The 17697-nt window shown below is 28.5% G+C and overlaps 1 protein-coding gene and 1 long non-coding RNA gene across 9 annotated transcripts; one reads left to right on the top strand and one right to left on the bottom strand.

Moving 5' to 3' along the window:
• Positions 1 to 556: 556 nt before the first annotated feature.
• Positions 557 to 8868, top strand: LOC127280955 (uncharacterized; the record flags this gene model as incomplete). The annotated part of the gene is given in 2 exon segments (XM_051304387.1): positions 557 to 934; positions 8667 to 8868. Coding segments are annotated over 2 exon segments (301 nt in total), but the record flags the coding sequence as incomplete, so codon positions are not given.
• Positions 8869 to 9475: 607 nt separating this feature from the next.
• On the bottom strand, positions 9476 to 17691 carry LOC127280958 (uncharacterized). Of its 8 annotated transcripts, XR_007842902.1 has the most exons (8): positions 15999 to 17691; positions 13558 to 13710; positions 13099 to 13251; positions 12793 to 12945; positions 11723 to 12333; positions 11417 to 11569; positions 10652 to 11110; positions 9476 to 10192 (listed from the first exon to the last, which is right to left on the bottom strand). It is a non-coding gene; the product is annotated as an uncharacterized LOC127280958 (long non-coding RNA). The 8 variants fall into 8 exon arrangements; XR_007842908.1 differs by lacking the exons at positions 10652 to 11110; positions 12793 to 12945; positions 13099 to 13251; positions 13558 to 13710 and adding an exon at positions 13863 to 14473 and having other exon boundaries at positions 11264 to 11569; positions 11723 to 12181; positions 16305 to 17691; XR_007842903.1 differs by lacking the exons at positions 10652 to 11110; positions 13099 to 13251; positions 13558 to 13710 and having other exon boundaries at positions 11264 to 11569.
• Between the last annotated feature and the right edge of the window lie 6 nt (positions 17692 to 17697).

A 17697-nucleotide genomic window follows, 5' to 3' on the forward strand; every position in this document is an offset into this window, starting at 1 on the left:
ATAACTTTAAATGAAACAGAAATGGAATTTCTCAATTTAGCTAAAAAACTTTTTTTTATCTATAAAATGATAAAAATTTCTTGAAACATAATATTAAAAAATTAAATAACATAAAAGAAAAAAATTTGAAAATTAGTTTCATTAATTATTTAATAAAAATTTCAAGCATTAATTTATAGAAAAAATTTAAAAAAAAATAAAAAAAAAGATTATGGGAGCTTTTAACTGATCAAGAATCTTTTCTATGACTAATATTCATGAAATATTGTTTATAAATCAAACATATAAAATATTTTAAGTGTTAAAATAATTTTTAAAATAACACCTAATAAATATTTTTCAATACATATAATCAAATGAACTAATTTATTAATATATATATATAAATATATATATATATATACATATGTTGTTCTAGAAATACTTGAAATTTCAATAGAATATTACCCTTATTAAAAAAATTGTAATTTATTTTTATAATTATATAATTATTTATAAATCTTTCTAATGCATGGAAAGTGTGAAAATATTTTGATTTGATATTTCTAATTTGAAAAATAATGCGTATGAGTGAAGAGTGAGACCGCGTGGTTGAGGTGAAAGAAATGTGACCTTGAAGAGAAAGCAACGTGTCGTGCTTTAATCTCCCCGCATTCGCTTAAAGAATTTTGTGTTGATAATAATCAAACCGATTCTTATATTATTTCTTTTATTTTTTTTTTGCTTTTATTATATTATTTTTATTCATTATTTTTTTTTTTAGTTTGGTTTTTTGTGCACTGTGTTTGTGTTAGTTGTTTGTGCTTTAGTCACTGACTATTGTCAGTGACCGAAGATGTCGAAAAAGAAAATTTTAAAAGCCGCTGAAAAAATTATTATCGAGAAATATACTTCATTGGAGGAAGTGGTTATCACTTCAGAACTTTATTCGCAGGTATTGTTTATCATTTATTTAATAGGTATTGATTAAATATTTAATATTTTCAATTTTCCCTCGATTTCTTTTTTTTATATTTTTTACTTTTATATCAAAGAAAAACTATATAAATTTAAAAAAAAAAATGAATTCGCGTATGTTAGTGTTGATGTAAATAAATAAATCAAGTTTTTTAGTTTTTATAATAAATTTATTTCCATAAATCGATAATAAAATTTTGAATAATAAGAATAATAAATTAAAAATTATTTTCAAACTTAAGTAAAATAAAAAAAAAATAATACACAAATAAATTATGATCATTAATTAGTATTAAAAAAATTTATGTATAAAATATTTTATAAAATTATAAATATTTTCATTAGATTTAACCTGATGAAGATGATGACGAACCAAGTCATCGAAACGTCGTTTCTTGTTTTGTGACAATAAACAATATTAATAACATACAATTTTTATGTTATTTTATTCCTTCCAAGGATCGAATTTTTCTCAACTTTTTATTAAACATTCCGGAAGGGAAAATCCTTACTCTACAAAATTTATGTGTTATAATTATTTTTGAAATATATCCTAATAAGTTTTTTTCAGTCTTAATTAACTAAACTAATTTATTAATATATATGGGTCATTCTCATAAAAAGGACAAATGACAAAAAGTCAACAGGATTTAACCCCCTGACTGTCGATGGCCCATATTATGTCCAAAAAAAGTTGTGCCACCTTTGTTATTTTGGACATATATGTCCACATTAGAAAAAAATTACTAAACATAATTAGAATTTAGTGTCAATGTGTATACTAAGGTACCGTTTTGGGCCCACAAACGATTTTTCTACTAGACTGCGAAGGGGTTAATTAGATTTCATAAATAAGAAATTGAAAATTTCAAATAATTGAATATCATCATTTTTATATAGTGTAAAAACTCCCCTCCGTTACCGTTCGCGAAGTAAGTTTTATTTAAAGAAGAATTATTGCATTCATACTGCAATATGAAAACATCTTTTGTCTAGTAACATTACTAATTACATTTTTTGTAATCGATTTATAAAGCGTAAAACAGAATATTTGTAAAATATTTTTTCCTAAAATTAAATCAGTTTTGTTCGCGAAGTAAACTCCCCTCCGTGACTATAGTCACAAATATAATGAATACACTGGAGTCTCCCAAGAGAGGACTTCTGAAGAGAGGACTAAGTAGTGACGCGGCGCGGTAAGGAGTGAGGGGGGAAGAGATGGGCGGGATCAGAAAGAGGAACGTGAACTCAGGAGCGTTTGTTTTTAGTGTACCTTTCTCGCGTAGTGTTTTACAAACGTAACAGAATGTATTCTGTTAAAAAAACACATCTCTGTGATACGATATACGGCCCTGGAGTGTTTACAATTTTCGGCGTCAAGGACGAATTCCGTAGAGAGGTCCAAGACTCTTTCTGTCCTCTCTTCGGAGACTCTAGTGTATATGAAAATAAACATGGGTAAGTCCACGTCAGAAATATCAGAATCTGCAAGTGGTTCTTCGATTTTAATGATACTTGGTAAAATTATAGCTTTATATAAGAGCAATGTGTAAGTAAAAGGAATTTTTAAAATATCTAAAATTGTAGGAGTTATATTACTTTTAATTTTGATACTGCATTTTTTTCTTTCCTTTATATCTCGGTCAATTTTCAACCGATTTTGATGAATCAAAAACGATTTTTTTCAGAAAATTACGTATTTTCAGAAAATTACGTATTTTCAGAAAATTTTAAAATAAAAATAAAATTTTGTTATTTAAATAGAAAAAAGTAAAAAAAAAAATTTCTTTTAGATTTTTTTTTCAATTTCGACCTCTTTTTTTAATTTTTAATTTTTTAATAATATTCCTTTTTATTTTATCTTTAATTTAAAAAAAAAATTCATCCTGGAGACTTTTTTAGATCTCGTGATATTGTTCTTTAAATATCCGCATCTCAAGAAAACTAGGATCCAGACTTGTGTTTCTACTTTAATTTGTTTTATAATATTATTGTTAAAAACTAGAAAATTTCGCGTAATAATGTTTTTATTTTTAAATTACTTGACTAAAACAAGTGAAAATTCAAGCAAATCAATATTTTATTAGTAGATTTGAAGCAAAGTTTTTATTTTTTGTAATATTTATAATTTAAAATAAATTGTAATGAAACCTTAACAATGCAACCTGAAATTGTAGCTGAAGTTTTTAGCGCTTTCTTTTAGAGGATTCTAAAACAAATAGTTATTCATAACCATACAAAAATTCAACAAACAAATGAAAGTAATGATAGAAGCAAGTCCTGCGGTTTTCAAATTGATGAAGACTTATAATACTTAAAGAACGATATCACGAGATCTAAAAAAATCTCCAGGATGAATTTTTTTTTAAATTAAAGATAAAATAAAAAGGAATATTATTAAAAAATTAAAAATTAAAAAAAGAGGTCGAAATTGAAAAAAAATCTAAAAGAAATTTTTTTTTTTACTTTTTTCTATTTAAATAACAAAATTTTATTTTTATTTTAAAATTTTCTGAAAATACGTAATTTTCTGAAAAAAATCGTTTTTGATTCATCAAAATCGGTTGAAAATTGACCCAGATATAAAGGAAAGAAAAAAATGCAGTATCAAAATTAAAAGTAATATAACTCCTACAATTTTAGATATTTTAAAAATTCCTTTTACTTACACATTGCTCTTATATAAAGCTATAATTTTACCAAGTATCATTAAAATCGAAGAACCACTTGCAGATTCTGATATTTCTGACGTGGACTTACCCACATGATAATAGAGAAATGAAGAATTTAAAAGTGTTTATAGTGACGATATTGTTTTGGTCAGCACACAACACCATGAAAGAATTGAAAACAATAAGTGTCAGAAAGATTTTCAGTTTCGCAGTGTTATCGCCGACACAAAAATTAATAATATTACTACTATTACTTTTTTTTATAAAATTTACTATTTTTATATTAGAATCTATAAATTTTGGCTAAGAAAACTCCCCTCCGTGACCGCTAGTCACATCCATCGGTTATTTACAGAAAAGCCCCCCCCCCATGTAGAAAATGCCCCTTTTTGGTACCTCGAATTTTGAAACTTTCTTTATGCCAAATGGTAACATATGATGACCCAATAATCCCTGCAAAATTTCAAGATGAGCATATGCGCCTTATCGGAAATACAGGGGGTCATGTCAGAAAAAGAACATGCAATATTGTCGAATAATAATGTTCAAAAAAATTATTCCTTCAACATTTTCGTCTGCTGATTATGAATTTGAAGTCCGTTTTCAAAAATTCAAAATGGCGAATCCAATATGGCGGTCGACAATTTTAAAAATTCATCCAATTTACTTGAAAATGGTTAATCGGGGGGTTTTGGGGTCGTTGATTACGAATCTAAAGTCCGTTTTTAAAATTTTAAAATGGCGGACGACAATTTTAAACAAGGAGGGGTGGACATCGCAGAAAATATATTAAGGCCATGTGAGACAAAGACACTTTTTGATAGTTCCAAGTATTCTCGGAAATGAGAAGAAATTTCTGGTTGAAATTTTGAGGAATGATAAAAAAGGGTTGAAGGAATTGGGCCGTTCTACTTATTTACTGTAATTGAATGCGAAATAATTTAAAAAAGTAATTAATAGTGGAATTAATAGGTTTTTGTTATTTCTTTGAGCGGCCACTAACTCGAATTGGCGCTACACGGAAAAAAATTTTCTGGTAATTCTTTAACGTCGATTTAGAGATTTTACATGTTCCTAAATCTGTTAATTCTACAGATATTTTCTGCAAGGATTTAACGCATGCGCGAAAACAATGCAGTGATTCGACTAAGGCTGAGTACGATTGAGTGCGAGAGGTTAAGGCGAATTTAGTGTTTTTATTATTATCATAGTGTCGGCAAGAAAGTTCAATTAAAAAGGAAACGTCTTAAGTATATAAACATTATTATAGAAATAAATTATTAGAAATTTTTTATTTTAAAATTAACTGTAGTGATTAAGTGAGAAACGTCGTTTGTTTCAATTTCTCGACATAAGAAAAAATGGATTTATCATAAGTTTTGAAAACTTGCTCCTCATTTTTTTTGTTAGAAAATTATTGAAGGATGAATTTATTTACATAGAAGTTATACTAATTTATACAATAATGTTCCGCGAATTTAATGTATTCGGAGGAGAATATAACCTATAAGAAATACTCTACCAAATATATATTATCCCCATATAGTATACATAATTTGGTCACTCAACAGTTTTTAAGAACTGTAGCTCAAACTTGTAGAATTAACAGATTTTAATGCCAATGATTCAACATATTTCTCTATTTGGAGAAACATCAGTAGATGGCGCAAGAGTTTCTGTAAATTCTACAGAAAATTTTTTTCTGTGTAGTTCCTGGACCACTAATACATTCACGCAACGTCTGTGTGTACCCCCGCCATGTTGACTTCAACTTTCGTTCAAAAATGGGAATTTTCAAACTTTTATTTTTAATACTTAAACGCAAAATATTGCTTCAAACCGAGAACAGCGCCATTCTGAATGCTATTCTCTATCATATTTTAGAAATTTCAACCAAAAATTCTTTACCATTTTAGAGAAACCTTGGTAATACGATACCATATTTTTTGCATGGAGGTCACGTGGGTATTTCCCACATGGCCTTAATTTATTTCAATTTCGATTTTGCATTTCCTGAAGAAGTTTTTATTAATTCTTAAATTTTTCCTAAATTTTTCTTAAGGCGTAAAATTTTTGAAAACTTTTCTTAAGAAAAAAGAAAAAAATTTTTTAACAAAAACAAAAAATTTAATTTTTTTGAAAAAATAAAAATAATGATTTCATCTATAAATTTAGGTAAAATATGAACTTAATATAGGTTAAAAAATTCGTTTTAACGCAAAGAATACTTTTTAAAATTAACAAAGTGAAATTTTTATAATAAAAAGCTTTTTTATTAAAAAATGTATTTTTGACTTTTTGAAAAAATGGTCCCAAAAAAAAATTGTGTGGATATTTTTGGAAATCCTTGTGTCCGATTTTTGGTATTAGTAAGTAGAATTAGTATGCAAAATTTCAGGGCGATCCGTCAACATTTGTGAGATAATTTGTACACAAGAAGCGGTGCCATACACACACATCCACACAGACATACACCCGGACATTTGTTTTTCATGTCGAAATATAACTATATTAGTTAAAAATTTATTAAAATAATTGATTTTAGGAAGTTCGAAGATTGTCATCACTATAAAGCTTCCTACGAGGAAGCAAAATCCAACCAATTTACTTTAAAATGGTTACTCGGGTTACTTTCAGATTTGTTTCACTGACCTCGAAACCTCCTAATTAAAGATTTTGAAGACAATTAAATAGATTTAAAAGATAGTCGTCCGACATTTTGAATTTTTTTAAAACTGATTCCAGATTCGTAATCAGCTACTCCAAAAACCCCCGACTAACCACACGGAAAAAACAAACTAACTATTTTAACACCAAACTGCTTTATCCTTTATTAGTATATAATTTTGTTTACCTATTAAAGTATGAAATAATGCTTTTTTAGTTTAAAGTAAGTCCATACTAAATAAGTATAATGGTTATACTCTTATAGTAATAGTGAAGTACTCTAAAAGCATAAAATTGATGCCCGCGAAGTACGACATATAGTCTACCTAAAATAGCAAGAGCTTCTTCCTTTTTGGTGGATAAATTCTTGCAACCTGCGTTTTGGCCTATATCGATATATCGATGGTTGGAAAGGGAGGGAGGCGTGGACAAAACGCAGGTTGCAAGAATTTATCCACCAAAAAGGAAGAAACTCTTGCTATTTTATGTAGACTATATGTCGTACTTCGCGAGCATCAATTTTATGCTTTTAAAGTACTTCACTATTGCTATAAGAGTATAACCATTATACTTATTTAGTATGGACTTACTTTAAACTAAAAAAGCATTATTTCATACTTTAATAGGTACCCTGTGGGCAAAAAACCATGTTCGTTCTAAAAACGTTTTAAGGACGTTCTTAGAACGTTTCATGTCCGCCAAATAACCCAACCAAAAATTTCAGTATTATACCAGAGTTGACTACTGGCGCAGTACTGGTTCATTATTGGCTGCCGACACTTGGCAGTCTGTACTGAACCAGTACTGGTATTTTCATTGTATCAGTACTGGTGCAGTACTGGCAAACCAGTACTGAGCCGATATTGAGTCAGTACTGGCTCAAATAGATTTTCTTTTTGATTAATACTACTTTACAAAAAGTTCTAGAGTGAATCTGATGAATCTTTTTGTTTAAATATTTGGTTTATAAAAATTTGTTCACTTTTATTTTTATTTTTGAAAATTAAAAGATATTTTATTTTGCTTTTTTGTGGGTAAAATTATTTAAACTAAAAGTTTCCTGAATCAAATTCCAAAACATGTTGCGATTTTTTTTTTATTGTTTTCAGATATGCAATAAACCAAAAAAATTTTAAAACAATCAAACTAAAAATAAATAAAATTGTTTATTAAAAAATTAATAATTTTTAAAATAAAAATTTTTTAAAATTTTCTTTGTTAAAAATTAAAAAACAATTTTTATATTCTTAAAAAAGTATTTTAAAAATTTATTTTGATGCAAATAATTAAAGTGAATAATAAAATAATTAAATAGCTAATTGTATAATTATATACATTTTAATTATTTTATAAACATTTTTATTTTTACTGAACTGTTTATATATATTATAAAAACTTTGGTTTTATAATAAACATATTTTTATATTTATTTTTTGATTTTTTAAAATAATAATGTGCAATATATATTATACTTAATAAGGAATAAAAATTCTTGGTGTTTTCGATTTTATAAATAATAAAATATTAATTAGTGAGTTGACTAATTTAATTAATATTAAATTTGTGTTGGGTTACTAAAAATTTCACACACTTTTTCCTAAAAAAAAAAGTATTACCTGGAGCAGAGATTTCACTATTGCAGTGAAACTTATCTCTGTTACAGTTAAAGCTTTCTTTTCGTATACAATAAATTACAAAACTCCCAGTACTCAGCCAGTACTGAACCAGTAGTGGTTACCAATACTGGTGCCAACTCTGGCAGCCAATACTGGTAAAATGTTATCATCCTAAAGTTACGCAAACTCTGCCGCCAATACTGGGTGCCAGTACTGCGCCAACACTTGTCAGTACTGCGCCATTAGTAAATTTTTGATTAGGAAGGTTCATACTAATAAATGATAAAGCAGTTTGGTGCTAAAATAGTTAGTTTGTTTTTTCCGTGCATTTTCAAGTAAATTGAATCGAGTAACAAGATTTAAACGAATTCGGTCACTGTATCGGCGACAAAATATTAAACAATAATGTCTATAAAGATCGTAACAACGTATTTTAGAGACTTATTTAAATCCTTCTTTTCACATAGTTATAGCCATAACACTAATTTTGAATTTTTTTTTCTTAATTCAGCATTTGTCCTATTCGAGAGATTTACCCATATGTAAACATGAAATTAAATTTCCAATTACGATTAACATGTAGTGTAATATTTTGCTGACCCCACCCCCCCCTTTCCCTAAAACATCACATACTTTTTAGATGGCCTCAATTATTGAAGATTTTGCGTCTATTTATATGTTGCTATGATTCCTTCTAAAAAGTCTGCTTACGTTCATAACATTCACTATTTGGTTTGAATCTTGAATATTTAAGATATCAAAGGAGGCTAAAGTACAGTCAACGGCTGATATGCAGAGGGTTGTTCGGTACGCTGTAGAATGCAAAGAGGAATTCAGGCAAAATTTGACTTTGCTATTTCAAACGAAAAAAAAAGAACGTTCTATTGCAAATGAAGATGGAGCTACCAGTAAGACGGACTCAGGAAATGTAAAGAAGGACATCAAGAATAATACAGGTAAGATGGAAATTGCTTATTTCATTCCTGTGCACTTTGGTTGAATGACCAGAAAGGACATAAATTTAGGGATGACAAACATGATATTATTCGACAAAATACACCTAAAAGTGTAGAAAAAAATTGACATCCCGATCCGAGTAGAGGAAGACACATATTTTGACCTTAAAGTCGTTTTTCGAAAAAAAAAATTTTCAAAAAAATTCAATTTTTCTTAGGCAGACTATTTTATTGCAATTTCTTTCACAAAATACACCTAAAAGTGTAGAAAAAAATTAACAGCCCGATCCGAGTAGAGGAACACCAATTTTATGACCATTAAAGCGATTTTCATCAAAAAATAATTTTCAAAAAAATTCAATTTTTCTTAGGCAGACTATTTTATTGCAATTTCTTGTACAAAATACACCTAAAAGTGTAGAAAAAAATTGACAGCCCGATCCGAGTAGAGGAACACCAATTTTATGACCATTAAAGCGATTTTCGTCAAAAAAAAATTTTCAAAAAAATTCAATTTTTCTTAGGCAGACTATTTTATTGCAATTTCTTGCACAAAATACACCTAAAAGTGTAGAAAAAAATTGATAGTTCGATCCGAGTAGAGTAACACCAATTTTATGACCATTAAAGCGATTTTCGTCAAAAAAAAATTTAAAAAAAAATTCAATTTTTCTTAGGCAGACTATTTTATTGCAATTTCTTGCTCAAAATACACCTAAAAGTGTAGAAAAAAATTGACAGCCCGATCCGAGTAGAGGAACACCAATTTTATGACCATTAAAGCGATTTTCGTCAAAAAAAATTTTCAAAAAAATTCAATTTTTCTTAGGCAGACTATTTTATTGCAATTTCTTGCACAAAATACACCTAAAAGTGTAGAAAAAAATTGACAGCCCGATCCGAGTAGAGGAACACCAATTTTATGACCATTAAAGCGATTTTCGTCAAAAAAAAATTTTCAAAAAAATTCAATTTTTCTTAGGCAGACTATTTTATTGCAATTTCTTGCACAAAATACACCTAAAAGTGTAGAAAAAAATTGACAGTTCGATCCGAGTAGAGTAACACCAATTTTATGACCATTAAAGCGATTTTCGTCCAAAAAAATTTTCAAAAAAATTCAATTTTTCTTAGGCAGACTATTTTATTGCAATTTCTTGCACAAAATACACCTAAAAGTGTAGAAAAAATTGACAGCCCGATCCGAGTAGAGGAACACCAATTTTATGACCATTAAAGCGATTTTCGTCAAAAAAAAATTTATAAAAAAATTCAATTTTTCTTAGGCAGACTATTTTATTGCAATTTCTTGCACAAAATACACCTAAAAGTGTAGAAAAAAATTGATAGTTCGATCCGAGTAGAGTAACACCAATTTTATGACCATTAAAGCGATTTTCGTCAAAAAAAAATTTTCAAAAAAATTCAATTTTTCTTAGGCAGACTATTTTATTGCAATTTCTTGCACAAAATACACCTAAAAGTGTAGAAAAAAATTGACAGCCCGATCCGAGTAGAGGAACACCAATTTTATGACCATTAAAGCGATTTTCGTCAAAAAAAAATTTTCAAAAAAATTCAATTTTTCTTAGGCAGACTATTTTATTGCAATTTCTTGCACAAAATACACCTAAAAGTGTAGAAAAAAAATGACAGCCCAATCCGAGTAGAGGAACACCAATTTTATGACCATTAAAGCGATTTTCGTCAAAAAAAAATTTTCAAAAAAATTCAATTTTTCTTAGGCAGACTATTTTACTGCAATTTCTTGCACAAAATACACCTAAAAGTGTAGAAAAAAATTGACAGCCCGATCCGAGTAGAGGAACACCAATTTTATGACCATTAAAGCGATTTTCGTCAAAAAAAAATTTTCAAAAAAATTTAATTTTTCTTAGGCAGACTATTTTATTGCAATTTCTTGCACAAAATACACCTAAAAGTGTAGAAAAAAATTGACAGCCCGATCCGAGTAGAGGAACACCAATTTTATGACCATTAAAGCGATTTTCGTCAAAAAAAAATTTTTTAAAAAATTCAATTTTTCTTAGGCAGACTATTTTATTGCAATTTCTTGCTCAAAATACACCTAAAAGTGTAGAAAAAAATTGACAGCCCGATCCGAGTAGAGGAACACCAATTTTATGACCATTAAAGCGATTTTCGTCAAAAAAAAATTTTCAAAAAAATTCAATTTTTCTTAGGCAGACTATTTTATTGCAATTTCTTGCACAAAATACACCTAAAAGTGTAGAAAAAAAATGACAGCCCAATCCGAGTAGAGGAACACCAATTTTATGACCATTAAAGCGATTTTCGTCAAAAAAAAATTTTCAAAAAAATTCAATTTTTCTTAGGCAGACTATTTTACTGCAATTTCTTGCACAAAATACACCTAAAAGTGTAGAAAAAAATTGACAGCCCGATCCGAGTAGAGGAACACCAATTTTATGACCATTAAAGCGATTTTCGTCAAAAAAAAATTTTCAAAAAAATTTAATTTTTCTTAGGCAGACTATTTTATTGCAATTTCTTGCACAAAATACACCTAAAAGTGTAGAAAAAAATTGACAGCCCGATCCGAGTAGAGGAACACCAATTTTATGACCATTAAAGCGATTTTCGTCAAAAAAAAATTTTCAAAAAAATTCAATTTTTCTTAGGCAGACTATTTTATTGCAATTTCTTGCACAAAATACACCTAAAAGTGTAGAAAAAAATTGACAGTTCGATCCGAGTAGAGTAACACCAATTTTATGACCATTAAAGCGATTTTCGTCAAAAAAAAATTTTCAAAAAAATTCAATTTTTCTTAGGCAGACTATTTTATTGCAATTTCTTGTACAAAATACACCTAAAAGTGTAGAAAAAAATTGACAGCCCGATCTGAGTAGAGGAACACCAATTTTATGACCATTAAAGCGATTTTCGTCAAAAAAAAATTTTCAAAAAAATTCAATTTTTCTTAGGCAGACTATTTTATTGCAATTTCTTGCACAAAATACACCTAAAAGTGTAGAAAAAAATTGACAGCCCGATCCGAGTAGAGGAACACCAATTTTATGACCATTAAAGCGATTTTCGTCAAAAAAAAATTTTCAAAAAAATTCAATTTTTCTTAGGCAGACTATTTTATTGCAATTTCTTGCACAAAATACACCTAAAAGTGTAGAAAAAAATTGACAGCCCGATCCGAGTAGAGGAACACCAATTTTATGACCATTAAAGCGATTTTCGTCAAAAAAAAATTTTCAAAAAAATTCAATTTTTCTTAGGCAGACTATTTTATTGCAATTTCTTGCACAAAATACACCTAAAAGTGTAGAAAAAATTGACAGCCCGATCCGAGTAGAGGAACACCAATTTTATGACCATTAAAGCGATTTTCGTCAAAAAAAAATTTATAAAAAAATTCAATTTTTCTTAGGCAGACTATTTTATTGCAATTTCTTGCACAAAATACACCTAAAAGTGTAGAAAAAAATTGATAGTTCGATCCGAGTAGAGTAACACCAATTTTATGACCATTAAAGCGATTTTCGTCAAAAAAAAATTTTCAAAAAAATTCAATTTTTCTTAGGCAGACTATTTTATTGCAATTTCTTGCACAAAATACACCTAAAAGTGTAGAAAAAAATTGACAGCCCGATCCGAGTAGAGGAACACCAATTTTATGACCATTAAAGCGATTTTCGTCAAAAAAAAATTTTCAAAGAAATTCAATTTTTCTTAGGCAGACTATTTTATTGCAATTTCTTGCACAAAATACACCTAAAAGTGTAGAAAAAAAATGACAGCCCAATCCGAGTAGAGGAACACCAATTTTATGACCATTAAAGCGATTTTCGTCAAAAAAAAATTTTCAAAAAAATTCAATTTTTCTTAGGCAGACTATTTTACTGCAATTTCTTGCACAAAATACACCTAAAAGTGTAGAAAAAAATTGACAGCCCGATCCGAGTAGAGGAACACCAATTTTATGACCATTAAAGCGATTTTCGTCAAAAAAAAATTTTCAAAAAAATTTAATTTTTCTTAGGCAGACTATTTTATTGCAATTTCTTGCACAAAATACACCTAAAAGTGTAGAAAAAAATTGACAGCCCGATCCGAGTAGAGGAACACCAATTTTATGACCATTAAAGCGATTTTCGTCAAAAAAAAATTTTTTAAAAAATTCAATTTTTCTTAGGCAGACTATTTTATTGCAATTTCTTGCTCAAAATACACCTAAAAGTGTAGAAAAAAATTGACAGCCCGATCCGAGTAGAGGAACACCAATTTTATGACCATTAAAGCGATTTTCGTCAAAAAAAAATTTTCAAAAAAATTCAATTTTTCTTAGGCAGACTATTTTATTGCAATTTCTTGCACAAAATACACCTAAAAGTGTAGAAAAAAATTGACAGCCCGATCCGAGTAGAGCAACACCAATTTTATGACCATTAAAGCGATTTTCGTCAAAAAAAAATTTTCAAAAAAATTCAATTTTTCTTAGGCAGACTATTTTATTGCAATTTCTTGCATAAAATACACCTAAAAGTGTAGAAAAAAATTGACAGTTCGATCCGAGTAGAGTAACACCAATTTTATGACCATTAAAGCGATTTTCGTCAAAAAAAAATTTTCAAAAAAATTCAATTTTTCTTAGGCAGACTATTTTATTCCAATTTCTTGTACAAAATACACCTAAAAGTGTAGAAAAAAATTGACAGCCCGATCCGAGTAGAGGAACACCAATTTTATGACCATTAAAGCGATTTTCGTCAAAAAAAAATTTAAAAAAAAATTCAATTTTTCTTAGGCAGACTATTTTATTGCAATTTCTTGCACAAAATACACCTAAAAGTGTAGAAAAAAATTGACAGCCCGATCCGAGTAGAGGAACACCAATTTTATGACCATTAAAGCGATTTTCGTCAAAAAAAAATTTTCAAAAAAATTCAATTTTCTTAGGCAGACTATTTTATTGCAATTTCTTGCACAAAATACACCTAAAAGTGTAGAAAAAAATTGACAGCCCGATCCGAGTAGAGGAACACCAATTTTATGACCATTAAAGCGATTTTCGTCAAAAAAAATTTATCAAAAAAATTCAATCTTTCTTAGGCAGACTATTTTATTGCAATTGCTTGCACAAAATACACCTAAAAGTGTAGAAAAAAATTAACAGCCCGATCCGAGTAGAGCAACACCAATTTTATGACCATTAAAGCGATTTTCGTCAAAAAAAAATTTTCAAAAAAATTCAATTTTTCTTAGGCAGACTATTTTATTGCAATTTCTTGCACAAAATACACCTAAAAGTGTAGAAAAAAAATGACAGCCCAATCCGAGTAGAGGAACACCAATTTTATGACCATTAAAGCGATTTTCGTCCAAAAAAATTTTCAAAAAAATTCAATTTTTCTTAGGCAGACTATTTTATTGCAATTTCTTGCACAAAATACACCTAAAAGTGTAGAAAAAAATTGACAGCCTGATCCGAGTAGAGGAACACAAATTTTATGACCATTAAAGCGATTTTCGTCAAAAAAAAATTTTCAAAAAAATTCAATTTTTCTTAGGCAGACTATTTTATTGCAATTTTTTGCACAAAATACACCTAAAAGTGTAGAAAAAAATTGACAGTTCGATCCGAGTAGAGTAACACCAATTTTATGACCATTAAAGCGATTTTCGTCAAAAAAAAATTTTCAAAAAAATTCAATTTTTCTTAGGCAGACTATTTTATTGCAATTTCTTGTACAAAATACACCTAAAAGTGTAGAAAAAAATTGACAGCCCGATCCGAGTAGAGGAACACCAATTTTATGACCATTAAAGCGATTTTCGTCCAAAAAAATTTTCAAAAAAATTCAATTTTTCTTAGGCAGACTATTTTATTGCAATTTCTTGCACAAAATACACCTAAAAGTGTAAAAAAAAATTGACAGCCCGATCCGAGTAGAGGAACACCAATTTTATGACCATTAAAGCGATTTTCGTCAAAAAAAAATTTTCAAAAAAATTCAATTTTTCTTAGGCAGACTATTTTATTGCAATTTCTTGCACAAAATACACCTAAAAGTGTAGAAAAAAATTGACAGCCCCATCCGAGTAGAGGAACACCAATTTTATGACCATTAAAGCGATTTTCGTCAAAAAATAATTTTCAAAAAAATTCAATTTTTCTTAGGCAGACTATTTTATTGCAATTTCTTGCACAAAATACACCTAAAAGTGTAGAAAAAAATTGACAGCCCGATCCGAGTAGAGGAACACCAATTTTATGACCATTAAAGCGATTTTCGTCAAAAAATAATTTTCAAAAAAATTCAATTTTTCTTAGGCAGACTATTTTATTGCAATTTCTTGCACAAAATACACCTAAAAGTGTAGAAAAAAATTGACAGCCCGATCCGAGTAGAGGAACACCAATTTTATGACCATTAAAGCGATTTTCGTCAAAAAAATTTTCAAAAAAATTCAATTTTTCTTAGGCAGACTATTTTATTGCAATTTCTTGCTCAAAATACACCTAAAAGTGTAGAAAAAAATTGACAGCCCGATCCGAGTAGAGGAACACAAATTTTATGACAATTAACGCGATTTTCGTCAAAAAAAAATTTTCAAAAAAATTCAATTTTTCTTAGGCAGACTATTTTATTGCAATTTCTTGCACAAAATACACCTATAAGTGTAAAAAAAAATTGACAGCCCGATCCGAGTAGAGGAACACCAATTTTATGACCATTAAAGTGATTTTCGTCAAAAAAAATTTATCAAAAAAATTCAATTTTTCTTAGGCAGACTATTTTATTGCAATTTCTTGCACAAAATACACCTAAAAGTGTAGAAAAAAATTGACAGCCCCATCCGAGTAGAGGAACACCAATTTTATGACCATTAAAGCGATTTTCGTCAAAAAATAATTTTCAAAAAAATTCAATTTTTCTTAGGCAGACTATTTTATTGCAATTTCTTGCACAAAATACACCTAAAAGTGTAGAAAAAAATTGACAGCCCGATCCGAGTAGAGGAACACCAATTTTATGACCATTAAAGCGATTTTCGTCAAAAAAATTTTCAAAAAAATTCAATTTTTCTTAGGCAGACTATTTTATTGCAATTTCTTGCACAAAATACACCTAAAAGTGTAAAAAAAAATTGACAGCCCGATCCGAGTAGAGGAACACCAATTTTATGACCATTAAAGCGATTTTCGTCAAAAAAAAATTTTCAAAAAAATTCAATTTTTCTTAGGCAGACTATTTTATTGCAATTTCTTGCACAAAATACACCTAAAAGTGTAGAAAAAAATTGACAGCCCCATCCGAGTAGAGGAACACCAATTTTATGACCATTAAAGCGATTTTCGTCAAAAAATAATTTTCAAAAAAATTCAATTTTTCTTAGGCAGACTATTTTATTGCAATTTCTTGCACAAAATACACCTAAAAGTGTAGAAAAAAATTGACAGCCCGATCCGAGTAGAGGAACACCAATTTTATGACCATTAAAGCGATTTTCGTCAAAAAATAATTTTCAAAAAAATTCAATTTTTCTTAGGCAGACTATTTTATTGCAATTTCTTGCACAAAATACACCTAAAAGTGTAGAAAAAAATTGACAGCCCGATCCGAGTAGAGGAACACCAATTTTATGACCATTAAAGCGATTTTCGTCAAAAAAATTTTCAAAAAAATTCAATTTTTCTTAGGCAGACTATTTTATTGCAATTTCTTGCACAAAATACACCTAAAAGTGTAGAAAAAAATTGACAGCCCGATCCGAGTAGAGGAACACCAATTTTATGACCATTAAAGCGATTTTCGTCAAAAAATAATTTTCAAAAAAATTCAATTTTTCTTAGGCAGACTATTTTATTGCAATTTCTTGCACAAAATACACCTAAAAGTGTAGAAAAAAATTGACAGCCCCATCCGAGTAGAGGAACACCAATTTTATGACCATTAAAGCGATTTTCGTCAAAAAATAATTTTCAAAAAAATTCAATTTTTCTTAGGCAGACTATTTTATTGCAATTTCTTGCACAAAATACACCTAAAAGTGTAGAAAAAAATTGACAGCCCGATCCGAGTAGAGGAACACCAATTTTATGACCATTAAAGAGAATTTCATCAAAAAATAATTTTCAAAAAAATTCAATTTTTCTTAGGCAGACTATTTTATTGCAATTTCTTGCACAAAATACACCTAAAAGTGTAGAAAAAAATTGACAGCCCGATCCGAGTAGAGGAACACCAATTTTATGACCATTAAAGCGATTTTCGTCAAAAAAATTTTCAAAAAAATTCAATTTTTCTTAGGCAGACTATTTTATTGCAATTTCTTGCACAAAATACACCTAAAAGTGTAAAAAAAAATTGACAGCCCGATCCGAGTAGAGGAACACCAATTTTATGACCATTAAAGCGATTTTCGTCAAAAAAAAATTTTCAAAAAAATTCAATTTTTCTTAGGCAGACTATTTTATTGCAATTTCTTGCACAAAATACACCTAAAAGTGTAGAAAAAAATTGACAGCCCGATCCAAGTAGAGGAACACCAATTTTATGACCATTAAAGCGATTTTCGTCAAAAAAAAATTTTCAAAAAAATTCAATTTTTCTTAGGCAGATTATTTTATTGCAATTTCTTGCACAAAATACACCTAAAAGTGTAAAAAAAAATTGACAGCCCGATCCGAGTAGAGGAACACCAATTTTATGACCATTAAAGCGATTTTCGTCAAAAAAAAATTTTCAAAAAAATTCAATTTTTCTTAGGCAGACTATTTTATTGCAATTTCTTGCACAAAATACACCTAAAAGTGTAGAAAAAAAT

Source organism: Leptopilina boulardi, unplaced genomic scaffold (genome assembly GCF_019393585.1).
Source record: "Leptopilina boulardi isolate dan_hultmark-lab unplaced genomic scaffold, ZJU_Lbou_2.1 LbouV2_259, whole genome shotgun sequence".
Lineage (NCBI taxonomy): Eukaryota > Metazoa > Arthropoda > Insecta > Hymenoptera > Figitidae > Leptopilina > Leptopilina boulardi.